Raw genomic sequence first — 18,424 nt, forward strand, 5'->3', positions numbered from 1 at the left:
TTTGACTTAAAAATCAAACCAGCATTTTAGTAGCTTATGTTTAACCAGATAAAGGCATACACTACATAAATCCTTTATGTCAAATCCAATGAGCCATTTTTAAAACCTTAATATTCATGCTTTTCTCATGCAGAGTAAGGACATTTGTAGGCAGATTACCCCCAAAAGCAAAGTGGACACAGTAGTTCCAGGGAAAAGCAGCTGAAAGAAAGGAAGAAATTGTCTTTTGTAACCAATTGCTCACCTAGATAGGATCCACTGTTGTGACCAGCACATTCAGCATCTTCTGGACGAAGTGTAAAAGCATACAGAATAAGAGCCAAGAAATAAAGCAGAATAGTTAGAAGCCCAGCAAAAAATACAGAAGAAATTACTTAAAAAATGACAACTGTACAAAGCATAGCATTAAAAAGCCTTCAATAAGCCATTTTCTTAAAAACATAAAACAACATTTATTGTTTTATATTTTAGCTGGAGATATTCTGGAATTTTGCAGCATGCACACTGATCTTTTTACCTTTCCAAGCAAAAATTGTGATGACAGCAAACATTCTAAAAAGAGTTCTAACACTGTATTATTCACACTTTATCAGTTAATAGAAAATATGATGCCACTTAAAAGAAAGCAAAATGTATTTGATGTAAATCAAGCTTTTTTTGTAAATTATACATTATCAGACTTTAGCTTTAAGTTTTGGCTCACTGGATTAGACAGAAAGGTTTTTGATTAAAAACACATCCTCTCATTTGATATAAAATAGCTATAATGTATATTTTTACATGCCAGAGGCTCTTTGATCAAAACTATGAGCTACAATTTCTAATGCCTTTATAAACAAAGGCCTCTCAAGTTAAAAAAAAATAAAATACAAGAGATCAGCTGCTATTACTTTAACATATGCTGCAAGCATAACAGTAACCTGCTACACTCAGAGGGAAGACAGTAAAGGTGATACTACACGGATGAACTTTCTACCATCTCACAGAAATACTTTGTCAGTATTAATTAGAAAGGGAAGACCTCTCACGGCCACATAATTAAGTTGGAACAATCTCTTTCCAACCCAGCCCACCCAAGTTTTACTAATATTATTTTATGATACTACTTTTCTATACATATCTTCCAAAAGTTCAAGAAAGAGAGAGAAAGCAGTTTAAAACAATAGTCCAAATTACTGATCTTTACCTGAAGCAACTAGAAATATTCTGGTATTTTTATCTACTTTAAAAAAAATTATTCAATGTATTTGGTGGCAATATAAAAGCATTATATGTATAACATCTCTTAGAAACATTGGACTATATTCAATTTAATTCTAAACACATGTTCTCTAAATAAAATTATTGGGCTATGCAGGGAAACTTTTGTACATGTACCTTCAATTTCCTCTGAGAAGCACAAAGGAAAAATAGGAAAGGAAATCATTAAATGGAATGAAAACATAACTTAAGAAAGAAAAGTTAAATTGAAGAAGAAAAATGCACCTACCACATTCAACCGCTTCCTCATCTTAGAACAGCCAAAAAAACAAAGTATTATTGTTTAATACTACATAAATAGGAAGAAAATTAGCTATGTAAGCTACTCTAAAATCCTCTTGGTAGCACCTATTACACTGAAGCATACACCAACATACCAGCACTGACTTTAACTTACATGTTTAAATACATTCAGTTAGAAAAGGACCTAAAAAGACATTGAAATATTATGTGCACTTTAAATTTCCTATATGAGATTTTTCCGCTATTCATTTGGTAACAATGACCTTACCGGGTTGTCATGGAAGATCTCTTTGATATTAAATGCAAAGGTAGTTAATTCCATTTAATTAGCCTTACCCTAGAATTTCTAAGAATCACTATCATGAACATGATCTCAGTATTGTTCTGCACTTACAGTAACAGCTGCTTCTGCTCTTGGAGCTGGGTTTTGCAGAGGTTTTTCTCTACTTTTTTTTTTTTTAACATCTATAGTTGTAGCTGAAAAAATGCTGAAAGAATTCATGTACTCTGTCATTTTTTCTCTGACACTATCCTAATATAATAGAACTACTTAAGTCTTTCTGCTTACCTATAGGAAGTCAATACATTTTTCCTCCTTGATAGTGGAAAACATACATTTTTACAATCATCTTTGGGCTTGTACAGAAAAGCAACATTTTATATACATATATATATAAAAAATGAATTTTTGTTCACAAAGATATTATATACTAAGGTCTAGATTTATATAGAGATTTTACAATCTACATCTCATTCAAATTTCCTTTGGAATCTGGATAAATATGCCTAAAATATAAATATTTCAACGTGTTTCCATGAAGCATGATGTTCCTCAGAATGTGAAGAAATTATTCAAGAGATATTTTTAAATCTTTCATGTGTAACTGATGTACCTAACAAAGGCGAGCTCAAAACTCTCCTGTATCTGATTACATAAAAGAGCTTTTCCCATTTCGTGTCATGAAATGGATACAAGAGTCTTTTCTGCCAGGGGAAGAACACTGTTTTGCAGAATTATTTCTTCATACCTTTTTTCCCCTGAGGACTTATGTTTTATAATACTAATTTGGAAGACTTCTCTGAATCCTATTTAAAGTTTATTTCTATACTTGAGGTGACCATACAGTTTTAGTAAACTGGAAAGTTCTCTAAAGTGAGCACTGCTTGGTTGACCACATCTGGTGCCTTAGATGTGCCAACAGCTTTCTCAGTTGGGAGTAACAGCATTGGATCCTTTCTCCTCTCCTGACCTTAAAAGCTCCCAGTTCCTGAAGTGACAAACACCCTAAAGCTGGACCTAGGATGGCTGGCTGGCTTCCAGGTACTGTTTCTTTCTCCTTCTCTGTGCTGAGAGCCTCCTTACACTTTCTGATACATATGGCAAGTTTTTCTATATTTTCATTCCCATGACTTTCAATAGCTGCAAACGTATCTCCTGAAAAACAGTCACTAATGCTCAAAACCAGTTCACGTCAATATATCTAAAAAGTCTCCTGAGTTCAACAAAGTTATTTGACTTAACTAGTGATTCTGCATTTTAAAGTATTCTGTTTGGTATTGTATCATTGGAAATAGACAAGTCCTCACCTATGAACATGAAAGACCGGACCAGGAGAAAAAGAGGTCTGTATGTACACCCAGGTAGACACTCATTCAACCCTGACCAGTGCAGACCTTTGGAGGAGACCGGCAAGGATGGGAGATGGTGGAGCTACAGCAGCAGGGCTGAGAAGAGCCGAAGGGAACGCAGGCTACTGGGCTACCCCTGCTAGGAAAGGGAACGGTCTTACCCATCCACGCTATAAATTAAAGACACCAGGATTCCCAAGTGAGCCAGCTGATGCCAGAGAGCACAAGCCAAAATGTCTACAAGTTGAGGTTTAACGCTGAGATAAAATGAAGGAGTTTTTAGCTTTTTGTGTTTTGTTAAAAATCTTCCTTCTTAATACTGCTCTTGGCTTTCTCAGGCTACTCCTAAGGTTGAACATAACAGCCTATAATGAAAAGATGTGGGAAATCAGTGGGTCTTCACAGCTTCACGCAGCTATGAAACAGTCATCAACACATAGATCCCAACTTGAACTTTACCAGGAATTTTACCAGGGCTGTTATCTGTCCCTAGTAAAGCCAGAGGTTATTTGCCAGGAAACTTTGTATTGTGATTCACCACTAACTACTACAGCTCTGTGTGTGTCTGAAGCAGCTGTACGCACGCAGTGTGTATGTACAGATACATGCCTGCAGTTTCAAAGTTTAGAGACACAGAAAATTGGGGTAGATCTTCTCAGGCCTATATAGTTTTACTAAATTAAAGCGGGGAGATAAAGGAAAATAGAAGTGTTTATCACAAAGGAACAAATCAGAGACTAAAAGAGGACAGGCTAAAGAGGAGGAAATCTGATCAAAAGCAGGAAAATAAAAGCAGTGACAAGTGAAAAAAATACATAGGGCAACAAATAAACAACTGAGAAACAAAGAAATACAATCAAATAAATGTAGTGTGATAAAAAGGGAGAGGAAGTTACAAAGAAAATAGTCATGGAACAGGCTTGTGAAACAACAACAAAGCAGTACCAAGACATAAATGGGAAAAAGAAATAGGAAACAAGCGCAATGGAAGCTTAGGAAGTAGGTGTTTTTATTAATTTTAGAAAGATTTCAGAGTAGCCAATATGCTAAACTCCAACAACGCAAAACAGTATCACATACACTGTATTTTTGGATGTATTTTAACTTAAATATATTTAGATTTGATTTTGGGGGCCTCACCTAAATTATGTTACTTATGAAGCTCAAAACTAGTGCCACTCCAGGAACTTCCTCAACTCCTTGCAACAGCCCAGCAAATGATTAAAATTTTTAACTTTTGCTGACTTACTTTCAACAATATTTCCATCAAAGAATCTTATTTAAATGTTTCTCAGTCTAAAATTAGATCCAACAGCTCTGTTTTAGTTTTTTTATCACAAGCAACTTACATTATACCTTAAATTCTATTTCACTCTAGTAAGCAAGAACTTGTGACATACAATGATCTGCATTACAGTGAACATACTAAACGCTTCTGATATTTTAGCGATGAACAGCCTCACATAGCAATTGACAATTAAACTGTTTTGCAATTTTTTTATAAAAACCCCTGCAGGGTTTTGTAGATCAAACAATACAGATGCGTTCATGCTATAGGAAATTTAAGGTGATCTAATTCAATCCTCTCTTAACATCATCAGATAACAGTATCTCTACCAAGATAATTTGGAAAATGAAGAGTAGTAGTCTTGTAGTGAAGGACAGAGCAAGAGATCCATTTCCACTTCTGTCTCATGTGACCTTGACTCAAATGTCATCCAGCTTCAGGTTTCCTTAATTTCTCTGTAGTAGTTGGAAGTTAATATTTGTAAGGACAGGAGACTTCTGAACAAAGATGCTAACGTGCTAATTTAACTCTGTAGGTCTGGTTTATTTTTTGTTTTTACTCATAACTACCTGCAGGTGGGCAATCAAATTTCAAATACGAACACGGAAAAATACTGAGAAGAAAGGCAGAGTTAAGATTGTGCAGCAATTCTAACAGGCAAAAGAGTCCTACTATACATTTATCCTAAACGTTTGGTCTTCAAATAGAAGTGGTACAAAGCATTCATTCTTTTAGCCTGTTTAAATTCTTTTGATGGCAGAACACGATCTTCAATTCACAAGACACTCATCTATGGATAAACTGGGTTACATCTTGTTTGACTGAACACCATTTGGCTGCAGTTAAATATTTCCTCTTGCTCATACAATGCCAATCACATATGGTAAATCAAAATTGAAAGTAAAATGGGTTTTAAGCCCTAGAAAAACTATATGATGATGGCTTTGCCACAGTAAGCATTTACATTTAGCATTAAATATACAGAACAAATGTATTTTCAAGGAAAAGACATCTCTGAACAGCTCTGTCATATATGCTATGTACACGTACATATTTATATATAACTATACACGCAGGGTATGGATATACACGTTGCAGGCACTGCACAAGTTAACAGAAGTTACAGGCTACACTAGTATAAAATATAAAGTTACCAGTAATTTTCATACCAGAGACAACACATATATAATGTAAGAATAAACACAGTAACCGCTGTGAAAGCAAGATTATGCTGAAGGAATATAATGTCTTGGCAGATTACTGTAGTTTATAACTGCAGAACAGTAAGTTATTTGGTTGTTATTCAAAGAAATCTACTTTTTTTTCCCTCAAAAAATAGGTGATCAGTGGTTAATCTACAAATTAAAGCAAGCTATGAGTGCAAGAATGTCCATGTTTGTTGGCAGTGACTATTACAGTCAGAGCATGAGCAGTCTTCGTATGCAAGTTAACAGACTGGGAACTATTAAACAAATGAATTCTTCCCTGTACTGAGTCTCATGTCACTCCTAATTAGCCGGGATGCAGTGACAAGAGAACTCACAGAGCCAACTCTGGCTACAGAGTTGTGCCCAAGCTAAGCTGACCTCCTAAAGCCAGGAATGCTGTTAAGTATTACTCAGGAATAGCAGGTGAGCAGGTTTCTGCAGAGCTGGCATCAGCTGTGGATCACAGGCTCAGACACAGCAAAAGCTGCTTGCATGCAGCCAGGCACCCGTACTGGACCTCCCTCCGCATCCCACAGAGCTCCCACACCCCACGTCATGTATGCTGCACGGTCACTGTCCCAGCATGCGGAGGGTTAGTCCTGCGCACACGATCTCATGCATCTCTATTCCTTTGCTTTCATTCCATTTTCCTGTTTTCTTTTCTATGCTGCTTTTTTTCCCTATTTTTCCCAAGTAGAATTTTCCCATAGCATCAGTGCACAAGCAACACTGTTTTTGCTGAAAAGTCATTCCTGTGAAGTATTGAGAAGAATGCTGAAAATGCTTGAGAGGTTTGTTCTTCCTCCATCATTTCTGCACTCAGAGCCTGGGAAATAATACTATCAATCTTACCAGCAGGTCAGCACATCTAATTGCCACTTATCTCATGCTTTTAAAATTTATCAAATACTAATGTTGAACTTATTGAGGTTTTCTACCAATAATAAAAACCCAAAACAGATCAGGGTTCCTATTAGTAATTTTTGCATTCACTATTTCAAAAACTTTAACAAAACAAATATGTTAGTGTTTGATTTAAAAGGAATCAAGAAACAACTGAACTATAGTGCAAATAGCAACTATAGTAAAGTTCTTGCGTAATACTGTTAACTGTGTTAATCTAATCATTTCAAAGCCCATCCTCTGTGGGGTTTTGCCTGTTGGGGTTTATGGGCAGCTTTTGTCCATCTCTTCTTCCATTGCCCTGTTGCAATACTTTCTGCTTTTCTTCATCCTCAATACGGAATTTCACTTCCCTGCTTTTGCCTTTATTTCTTTATTCCTACTTTTTCTGCATCTTCCTTTCAATCTAAAATCATCTCTTGACAGCGTAGGCTCCATCTATATTACCAGTTCCCTGCAACCTTACTCCCAGACACCATCAAACTACACACCTTCTCCACTGGCAAATGAAAAAGTATGATTTCACTTACCTTTCAATAAGGAGGGTACACTGTTTTGCCCCCTTCTCCAGTGTACATGACACATTAAAGGCTTTTCACTTGGACCGATGCAATGTGAGAATGATTCTGTTACGTCTTTCAAGAAAACGGCTCAATGCTGGGAGAGGCGTGCAAATGTATCTTCCACATAGCTAAAGTATTTACTTGTACTTAGATTCACTTTACACATGAAACGGTTGACTGGGCCATTAAAGTGAAACTAAGAATTGGCATTTCCATTATAAACTGTTCCTTTTAATAATTTAGAACAAGGTTGGGTTTCTGGTTTTTTGCAGTGCAAATAATTCTTCCTGAAAAAGTTCTGTGGAAAGCATACTCTATTCTCTTTCCTTGATACCTTTATACATACAAGCATCACCAAAAAGTCCACTTTTATTTTGCTTCCAAATTTATGATACACAAATATGTGTACAGATTAACAACTTTACACAACATGCACTGCTATGCTGAAAAGAGTAAAAAATTCAAAGTGGAAAACAGAAAGAAGGCTTCCCAAAAGTAATCCAGCCTAGTTCCTTGCAGGTTTTGAAACATTCTTAATTATCAAATCAAATCCTGATGGATGTTAATGTGACTGTAAATACACTTATTGACTTAGCTCTTTTTCAAGACAAATACAACAATCCTTCCCAGTTCCAGAACTGGCTTGAGAAGAGAGGAGAAAAAGAAGTTGTAGGATACTTCTCTTACATTACACAATTTTGACTAATTTTTAGATTCATTTTCAAGTAGAAGGACACCACGACCCTGGAAGCCCACCTAAGGAACCAGAGTTAACTCACATTTTCTGAGTATCCAAGAAAATAGAATATTTCTCCTTGATTCTCCCTATTAAAAACAAAGGCATGTACCCAGGTTTCCTCCTCGTTATAAAACGTGGGATCTGTGGAATGAGTTGACTGAACAGAGCAGGCCGACATCCAGTGCCACTTACCATGTCTTAAGAACGCTTCCTAGTGCAACTCCCAGTCCTGTCAGGAAAGGGACTTTTATGAGCAGCTCTGCTGAAGTCAACAGGTTTTCATCTTTAGGAAGCTATAAGAGTATCAGTTGGCAAATTGCCCTTTCCCTCCAAACTGCCAAGGAAATTCCAATCATAGGACTGGAAGATCAACTACAATAGCAAGCAACCTTTCAATATACAGCTAGTTCAGGAAGATCTACAGAACATCAGTTTCCCCACACAATTACCCTTCCAAACACTGGAGAACCCTATGATCAAGCTGAAGGCCTGTAGTACAGGATTAAAAATCAGATGAAATCAAGTATTTCTAATTTCCCACCTCCTTACAAGGGAACATGTTAAATAAAATTTTGGAGGACAATCATCACTGGGCTGTATGTACTCCACAATACAGAAAAAGGCTAAAAAAACCAATCAGACCCAGCAGTCCTTTCCAATTTTCTGTCCTCTGTGTCACCTTCCTTAATGTTTCTGATACTGATAGTATGCTGTTCGTTCAGCTGAGCATTGCATGATTTTCCAGCATCTCCCAGTTTTGGCAAGTTGATTGCTCTGCACAAATACAGATATGGCCTCCGCATCTCACAGCTTCACTGCCATGCTTGGTAACACAAAGAAGCTGCCTAACTTTAGAAAGATCACAAGGGCACAGAGTTTCCCAGCTTATGTGGAATCTTCTTGAAAAGCCAGGCAAGTGGAAGGTTTTCCTGAGAGCAACTCAAGCAACATCCTAGTGACGTCTTTTCTATAGCTGAATTCTTGTCCTTAAAATGCCCCCTTTATGTAGGATCTGAATTCCCTCCCAGCATTAAAACCATGTTTAGTCTTTGAATAAAGGGATGGACCTCTACTTAGAACAACACTCCCCCTCTTCCCATGGAAATCTGGCAGATGTAGCAGCAGACTGTCCTAAGAAATGAGGAAAAGAGAAAATGATAACTCTACATTACTCTGCAGTCTCTCCTCCTTCAAGAGGCACCACTGTCTTCGAGATGGTATTTAGCCAGACCTTGCTTTGTCTCAAGAAAGTCTAAAAGACAATGCTAATATGTACACTGCTTGACCCTAAGGTGCTGTTATGTTTTAAAGGAAAGTGGAGGAAGAGAGGAACTGTTCTCCCTTGTTTAAGCTAGTTAAGGCAAAGTCAGTGGAGACAGCAGAGACAACAATAGCAGACAACATACTGCAGGTCGTCTTTGGGTTGTAATTTTGGCAATTCCCAATCAAGTTCAGACTGCCAATTTGGAAGGGTGAGATGCATCTTGTAAAACCTTTCACTTGAAGGTTACTAAAAAGATGCAGTCCATTACAAAAGGAATCATGTAGTTTTGCTGCAGCAGCTGATTTACCTCTTCAAAAGCACCAGTGCCACATTAATTGAAGGCTCTTGTTAAGGGTATTATCCAGATTCAAGAACAGTGGACAGAGAAATAGATATACCCTGGGATCAGACACTTTTCCAAAATTGGGGCAGAGCAATTTGACCTAGAACCTAGAAAAACAATAGATTTACTACAAGCTGGAGGAGCTCCTCTTTGTTTCTAAGATCTATGTAAATTAGAAAAGCTATAGCACAATCATATAGTCTGTTATTGTAATTACAAAGCTAATCAAGCACTTTGGAGTTAACAATAGTGTTAGGGCACGCAATCAAACAGTGAAATGGAATGAAAGATAGAAAATGCAGATTATTAGAAAACTGTCAAACTTCAGAACACAAAAGCCATAGCAAGGAGTTAGAAAAATTGCAACAGAAACCTTGGTGAGAGACTTAACGTTAAAAGCATTTAGTTTGGCACTTAGTGTGCCAGCGTCCACTGTTTGCCACAGTATCCATACCTTTTCTTTTAATGTTAGAGAATGAAAGATGGTTGGAAATTTTAGACCACTTTCTGAATATTTCTAGTTGAACTCACAAACGTGTTTGCATTTAAGATTTAGATCCTACTGAAGCATGATAGTTTCTTACATTGTACTCACTTTGTTATGAGTCTGTACAACTGAAAGAAATAACAGGTCAAGTAAAGTATGCAGTAATACTTAAACCAGATGTTGATGTAAATTCCAGTGGAAAGAAAATATTTGTTTCGATGTATGCGCGTTCTTAGAGCTTATTTTTCTTATATTGTGTAGCTACTGTATTTAAAAGCAGAGACTATTAAGAATTAATTTGTTTTAAAAAAGTCAGAACTGGTTCTGTGAAAGCCTGTCAAAGAACTGAACATCTTGACTTTTAAATTTGTGCTGCATCATAGGACACAAAAAAATCATCAACTGTCTGGGGGAGAGAAGGGGAGACTATCTGACCTTTTATCTCACTCTCAATACAAATTTCACTGTATTGATGCAGTTCAAATTATAGAAACTGTTGAGCTAATTCTGTACTATTTCAACAGGAAAAGAACACTCTTCAACCTTCGAAATATTATATATCAGAACATTAATCGGGCTCAGTGCTTCAAAAACAAAGTCAGAGGGTTGGGAAAAACTGTTAGCTGCTTTTAAAGCTTTTAATTTCAGCTCTTATGTTTATTTTCCTACTGATACAATGTGATCAAGAAGCTATTGTGCCCAGGAGAAATGCATCCTGTAGTCACAGGGCTGAAACAAACTGCTATTTTATAGGGTTAGAGATCAGGGGTATGATTTCTACTCCAGGTTAACAAACTTACATGATTTTCTGTTGGAAATTTTCAGTGGCTGAATCTGCACTTCTGGTCGTCTTAGTGCAAATCTCCTGTAAAATGGGAGGTGGTAGGGGAAAGACACAAACTCCTCAGTTTTCACTGCAAGTTTGGGATTAATAAACACTTAACATCTTGAGACTATTGCTAAATATTCACAAGATTTTACAAGAAATTAACTTAAAACAGTGCAATCAATTCACAATCTAAAAAACTAAATCCTCAGCTTTTGTAAGCTCTCCAAAACCTGCTGCAGCTCTTACTCCTGCATAGTACATCAGTGTGAATACAGATACTGATGTGCTATTTTCCATATGTTTTTCCTTTCAATCTGGATCAGTGTTATCCTATCAGTTTTTGTCATTATTAATCCTAGCCAGACAAATAAGGAAATCCAAAGTATTTCAGCAACAGGTTTCCAAGTTCAGTTGTCTTGCTGCAAATGCAGGTTTATCATACCCATGTAATCTATGGGCATTACATATGACAACTATGCTAACTTAACAACTCGGCAAATAAGTGTCTTCTACTACAAAAAATAATGAAACTATGGTTCTCAGTACTCACCTCTCCTGGAACTGCTTTGAAGGGATCAAGCCTGCTCTGGGATTGGCATCACCTTCGTGTTTGGCTTGCCACCAGGTTGCATCATCCTGGCTCATGATCTGAAGGATATCTCCTTTTCTGAATGCAAGTCCAGCTTCTTTACAAGGAATTGCTTTATCCTCATTAGGATCATAGTCAAATAGGGCTCTGATAAACATCTGAAACAAACCGTGTTTTACCTTTAGAATCAAAGTATTAAATGTAATCCAAAGGTATCTCCCTTTTTCACTTTTACAGTACAAAACCATTGAGCTAAATAATGTAAAGCAATAAACATTTACTGCTGTAAAACTTCCTTATGGATGTCTAACATTAGAAATTCATAAGGGAATGTTAAATTCATTGCTTCTGCAACTGCAATCCCAATGTAGTAAGGGCTCTATGATCCATGGCAAATAGGACTTTGCAGGTGAATAGTGTGCCCATTCAGGGAACAGAAAAGAAGACACTTCTGCACCAAGGTGCTCTCAAGTGTCTTCTACCCAGTGTACGATGGAAGACAAGGAGTACTTGCAAGCAAGCCAGGTCCTTGCAGAAGACCAAAGATTACCTATGTCAACTTCATGGCTGTAGAGTTAGGGCTTAAGAACCATGTTACACCCACTTGTAAATCTAGCACGTGAATATTGAAGTGTACAGTGCCTACACGTTGTCACATTAGAAAAACAGTCCGGAGGCAGAAATCACATTCTTGGTTCTGTCATCCAAGCAAACAATACATGTCCTCAGCATAACTGTTACTGCAATGGCTTCTGAAATAGTCTTGCCTACCTTGCCTTCCTTCACTGGCATTTCTTCCTTCACACTGGGTATAATTTTAAATGTAATTGCTCCTTGAGACTGAGCCTGGTGAACATTTGAAAAGAAAATGCACTGAGAATTAAACTATACATTTCAAGGAAATCTTAAAAGGAAAAGAAATTCAAATTAATGTAAAAATACTCAAATATAATGAACCTATTCTCTCCCAAGCATGATCCATGGGGTTTGACAGCTTCAGCATACTAACCTTTGCACTGCACAGATTAAAATACCCACTTGAAATGCTCGGTTTCATTTGCTTCACTGGTGGGCAGAGATGGACCATTAAAAACTGGGGCCTGCATGCTTCAGAGGTCCCACTTCTGTACTGAAAGCAGGAGCAAATGCTACAGCTAAAATGTATGCATATTAGAAGCAACTGCTGGACTCCTGGCACAGTTTGGACATCCCTGGAAAAATCCAACTAACATTTAATTTAAAAAAAAAAAAAAAGATAGAAAAATTCAAACAGGCTTGTACCATATTTATCATATAAAACTATTGGGGGGGATTTATTCTTTTGGCAACTTTAAGAAATGAGAAAAGAAAAACATTTTTGAATAGACTACGTGTACTAAATGGAAAAAAGCCCTCCACTATAAATCTTAAAACAAGTTAGCCATCATCAACCACCTCATCCATTCATCTTTCCCTATATCCCACTTAAAGTGTGTCTGGCTGCATTTTACTTATTAACCACAATATATTCCCACTGCCTCAGTGACATTTTGCTATTGAAGGAAGTGCTAATCAGCTGGAGCCTCTGCTACTATTGCATGCAGCCGACAAGTTTCATAAAACTAGCAGAGTGCAACAGACAGCCAGATTTAAGCAAAATGGAAACAGGCCTGTCCACTACCAAGCGAGACAGACTTCTGCCGGCATGTCTGCGATCCAAGAGCTCACTGTTTGACGAGCAGCAGCCAAGTTCTTATTTCACCAGCCGTAGGACTGGAATCAATAATTCTGTTACTTTTGAAACAAGCTCTAACTAGCTTTTGATGTTTATATTGTACCTTGAGGAGGTAAATGGGGAAATTATTCACACCTTTTCTACTGCTATTGTGTTTCTAGAGATTTTTAAATATTAATTTCTGCAGGAAAATATGTTTCTGTAGGGAACACAAAAGCATAAAGCAAGTACCGAATATCAGCGGGCTAACATTTGAAATGAATCATTTCGGTTATTGAACCAAAATTCTGAGACAGCCACTCAATTCAGCAGGACAGCAAGGTATTTAAGTATATAGAAATGCCTACACCATGAACATAAAGACGTGGCATGACCCTTATTGCTTTCTTTGCTGTAAAAATATTAAATATTTCTGAAAAGGTCTAAATTACTTAATTTGCAACAATGCTCCATAAGTGAGTAATTAGGCCAGCTTTAGTGACTGTGTAGTCCAGAGGAGTGCAAACATAATCATATATATGGCTATATACTGTGAATCAAAATAAAATATAATCTTAACATACCAGTTAGTTTATCAAGTACACATATTATGAATGATTTTTCATATGGAGTTAATGTGTTAGTAATTAATACATTTAAAATAGTTTGAATTCAACAGATCATGGTGTGCCTTAAAAACTGTAGATTATACAGTGAGGTCTGCAACATTCTGCAACATATTTATAGCCATATTGCCATCATTAACGCTTTACAAGTATTCTGTAATTGAATATATATGTAATGTGTGGAAAATCATTCTTTAAGAGAAAGGCAATAGAGGTTTGTAAATGATGGCACTGGAAGAAAAGGCATAATTGTAGAATATTCTTTTTTCTAAGAAATGCACCAGAAATTGTAAGTCTAATTACTTTTTATTGACTCCCCTTAATTAATTTTAAAATGTTTGGTATTTACCAAAATGTGTATTATTTCTTCAGGTTTTTTATCATCTACAGGAATCCCATTGACTTCCCTCAGTTCATCACCAACGTGAATAAGACCTACAGAAGGCAAAGAGGAGTTCTTAAATGGTAGCTATGTATTATACAAAAAATGCCATTAACATTCAGCTTTTTGCTCCCTTGTTCATCCACTTTAAGCTCTAACTTAAAAGCAGGGATATATGGTGAACACAACAGCTACTGTCCTCACAGATCTAAGTTTGAGATGGTTGGTTTACTCACCTCCCTTCCTTCCTCCTGAAAATTAGTACCATTTCTCTATGACTTTTCCAGACTCTCTCATGCAGATGTTTTAAAAACGTCCGTGCCAATTCTTTTCCTTCTCATACTACTTTCTTATTGCTACACAGCTGCAAGTACTGCAATGATCACTTAGGCTGTGAGTGCTAATTTGTAGCACAAATGCTTCCTAATTTAACAATATATAGCTAGATTTACTCCATTACCCCATCTAAGTGTGAAACACAACTGTCCTAGATTCTCCCTTCAATGAAAAGCAGCACTTTAGAGTGTAATTCAGGACTCTTGCGTGAGTTCTTGCAGACTTTGAGCAACCCAAACCAAAAAATGGCAGTCAAGGATGTGCTGGTATTTTGAGAATTACCAGCTGAAAGTCCAAATGAATGTACTAATGTAAAATAACACAGCCCTCCTGAGTTCCTCCATCAGCAGGTTGTAATCTGGGCATATCCTGTCATTTCTAAGTGGATGACTTCAATTGGAAACCAACCGTGACACATCTCAAAATACCCTGTATCTGCTAAGTCAAAGATACCTGGTTGCAACTGAATTGGGGAAAAAATTCAGCATGAATACTTTCACCAGTATCGAAAGATCACTTTTGAAAATTGTCAAAATCTCAAATATTTTTCTTTGTGATAGTGATGTATTTCATTTCTACAAAATATGCCATTTCATTTCATCTTTTTCTGAATTATAGAACTTGAATGGCTAGTGCCAACCAGGAACACCTTACCACTTCTATCTGCAGCTCCTCCACGCATTATTCTGGCCACCACAATTGCACCACTATGTTCATCCCTCTTAATAGTAGCTCCCTTGGGTTTAAAAAAAAAAAAAAAAAGTTATTTGGTTAATCTTACCATAATTTCAATTGACTACACTAAAAAACATTTGCTATGTAAAACTGCAAAAAGTTGATATTGTATCGATACGTGAATAAGCCAGAAATGACACTTGCTCATGAATAGACAAAATATGTTGCTCTATTACCATCCTCTTAAAATGTGACTTCTTTTCCATTCAGAAGTAACTCATGCATTTTGTATGTACATAGCTTTAAAAAAAAAAAGGACAAATGAGACAGAAAGTTGACTTTTCAACTTAATGTTAACTGCAGCGTAACTTAAGTCTGCTGCTAAATCTGTACTAAACTATTGCTGAAAATTGTTGTTCCCACATTAAAATAGGCCATGTTACATACTACGAGTACAAAAAGCTTATCTGTGTTCATAACAGTTGCACTTTATGCTCAGAACTGCCTGTGCACCCACTGATCATCATTTCGCTTTACAGTGTTATCAATAAATAAACAGGAATTTGAGAAACACCCCCACATGTCAGGGCTCACCTGGAATACTCGTGGGACAGAAATGCAGAGGAGGGGAACATTTCCTGAATTAGTCATGACTGTTTTCATACATTACACAAACACGGTGCAAGGCATTTAGGTAAAATGACATCATGTAGTTAAATTTCCAGCGAACGGCTGTCCAGATGAGAAAAATGCCTTTGTAACTAGAACTGCGAGGGAGTGCTGAAAAGAGGCACAAGGTGATGGGGAAGCAGCAGGCAGTGAACAAGCGCGGAGGGAAAGGAAGGGGAGGCACGGAGCCGCTGCCCAGGCTGGGGTACCAGTCCTTCCAGGTAGGCGGGAAGCGGCGAGGGGGAAATGCTGGCCCTGCTCTGGCAGGTGGAATCCACAGAATAATGAGGGGGATTTGACCTAGGTAAGTCATACTAAATAATCACCTCCAAAAAGGTTATTTGATCCAGTATTTTTAAAAAACACCATGAAAAAAGCACCTCCTGGCCAACAGCTTTTTACCTGCCCATGATTACTTTGCCACGTTAATGTCATTAGTTACCTGCAATAGCTCTAACTTTGTTAATCAACAGAGAAATTTAGGAGTCTGGGAGGGAAGTCAATGTTCGTATCTGTGATTAGGTAACGAACAGTATTACTTCACCTGCGAGTACAAGACAGTGGTACATGCACTCTGCCACCCCTGGTTAGAATTTCCTTCCATCAGAGAAGTGTTGTGCTTGAAGTAAGGTACGTAAGTACTTAATACATTTCCTCGAATAACTAAATTGCTTTTTATAGCTACCTTTCTATATTTGTTTAGATTAAACACGAACATCACGTTTATCACTACTTCAATTTTTAAGTGTTTCATGAACATAAAGCTGAAATACATACAATTTAATAACAGGGGTGACATTTTACTAACAACTTTACTGACTGTTAATAAACTTGTTTCCCTTTCCCTCTACCTCTACGATGGAAAGACAACACAAGACATGAAGACAAAAATGGAGATCAATTTATATTTTTTTATATGCAAACTGCATTTATTGCAAATAGAGAAAAATGAAAACAGTCACCAGACAATATTCTCTTTGGCTGAAACTTTAAAAGTAACCAGCACTTCATGGCAAAATTGATGTGCTGTGTTTGTGCATTTTATTTATAGGTGTGAGATTCTATCTGTAAGTGAAGTAATTCTGCAATTTTCCAAGCTTACTCTTACGTATTGTTTATAATGTAATTATATTGGTAAGCAGTTGTTTGTGTTCTTTCTTACGACCTCAGTTTCACATTAGTCTGAGAGTTTCAGAAAGATAAAGATTTATTACATGCAGCTAATCTCACTTTAAAAAACTCATGATCAGACTTCTGTGCAAAAAAATTGAGTACCATTAGGAATATATTAAACAAAGCATTAACCCCTCTAGCCTATACTTCGATATTAGGTTCTGACCTTGAAGCAACAGCTATTAATTTGAAGTTTACATCTGTTTAAAAGTACAAAGCATCTTTTTCTTTTTCTTTTTTTTTTTTTTAATATATCCATCAAAAAGAAAAAAGCAGGATTAGGATGCTAGAGTCAAATATAAATACAGGACATTTCCACTATATTGTCCACATAAACCAGAGGCTCTCCTAATTAATCAGGGAAAAACCCTTGAACAGAAGGGCTTTATGCCTTTTTACCTAGAAGTCAAGACTTCTAAATGCCACTGAACGCAAAAGGCAGGCAATGGCCAACAGCCCTCCACTGTGATCACCCAGGTACCCCAGCCCCTAACACTGATGTCTGAAAACAGGTACTTCACCTTGGATTTAGACAGACTCTAGGAAAAAATCTTGTGTGTGATCAAAGAGCACAGTATTGACCCAGCTGGCCTCTGGAAGTAATGGTGAGGCTCTTGTCCAAGTGGGATGGTCAGTTCATGCTTTATGCGATTATTACTACTGGCGTAAAATGAATATTCCTAGCACAGATTAGCCAATTTGAAAGATGCCCCAGAAAAGATAACAAGTAAATTGGAATTTTCAAACAAAGCACAAAATCAGGTTTGAATTTACAGGGAAATTATTTAACCCGAGTTATCTCACTGGCAATAACTCCTCTATGGCAAACTCAAAGTGAACGGGCAGGCCCATGAAAAGCACTGTTTGAGGTTACGTATTTTTGCTGTACCTACAGTACACAAAGAAAAAAGGGGTTCCTTAAATTCCCCTTCCCTCCCAATTTAGAACACTTAAAAAGAAATCATCAAACACAAGTGGATTTCTTTTTGAAAACCTGAAGAGTTGCTTTTCTGAAAAAGCAGCTTCTCTTGTACTGCTGCCAGCCCTGCTTAAACTATGAAGTATATATAATCTGGCAAGAATTTCTCCTTATGAGATGTTCAGCTCCAGTACTTTCAGTTACATGTGCAGTGCAGCTCCTCATTTAGAGCTTTAAAAATGGAAGAAGGTTAGACTGGACCTTGAGAGCTGGAAAATATTTTCAGTGTTGCTAGCCAAAAGTGTAAGTTACCCTAAATGAGACATATACAGATGTAATAGCATAGCTCAGTTTAAAATACTTTTAAAGGGAAAAATAAGGAGTTTGGGAGCCATATGGTGATCAGACTGAGAAAATGTTTAAAGGTATACCATGCAAAAGCACTAAAAATAATACAAGCTCCTTCAGCAAGGCTCTTTCACTGTTTTTTGGGTTCAGTTTTTGGTTGGTTTTTTTTGTGTGTGTGGTTTTTTTTTTATTTTTAATGTAGCAACACTGATTGATGAACATCACTCACAGTTACACAGATGTGAGCTTTATTAGTTC

General features: G+C 36.9%; 1 protein-coding gene across 3 annotated transcripts in view; it reads right to left on the reverse strand.

The window, feature by feature from the left end:
• The window catches only part of MPP7 (MAGUK p55 scaffold protein 7), a 156,160-nt gene that overhangs the window by 25,939 nt on the left and 111,797 nt on the right, over positions 1 to 18,424 (reverse strand). For all 3 annotated transcript variants that reach the window (XM_075746408.1, XM_075746407.1, XM_075746409.1), the window contains 5 exons: positions 15,037 to 15,118; positions 14,014 to 14,099; positions 12,117 to 12,191; positions 11,307 to 11,503; positions 10,728 to 10,792 (listed from right to left, as the gene is read on the reverse strand). In XM_075746408.1, the coding sequence (XP_075602523.1) occupies positions 10,728 to 10,792; positions 11,307 to 11,503; positions 12,117 to 12,191; positions 14,014 to 14,099; positions 15,037 to 15,118 (505 nt within the window). The remainder of the gene's footprint in view (positions 1 to 10,727; positions 10,793 to 11,306; positions 11,504 to 12,116; positions 12,192 to 14,013; positions 14,100 to 15,036; positions 15,119 to 18,424) is intronic.

The sequence above is a fragment of the Balearica regulorum genome, chromosome 2 (genome assembly GCF_011004875.1).
Source record: "Balearica regulorum gibbericeps isolate bBalReg1 chromosome 2, bBalReg1.pri, whole genome shotgun sequence".
NCBI classification, from domain to species: domain Eukaryota; kingdom Metazoa; phylum Chordata; class Aves; order Gruiformes; family Gruidae; genus Balearica; species Balearica regulorum.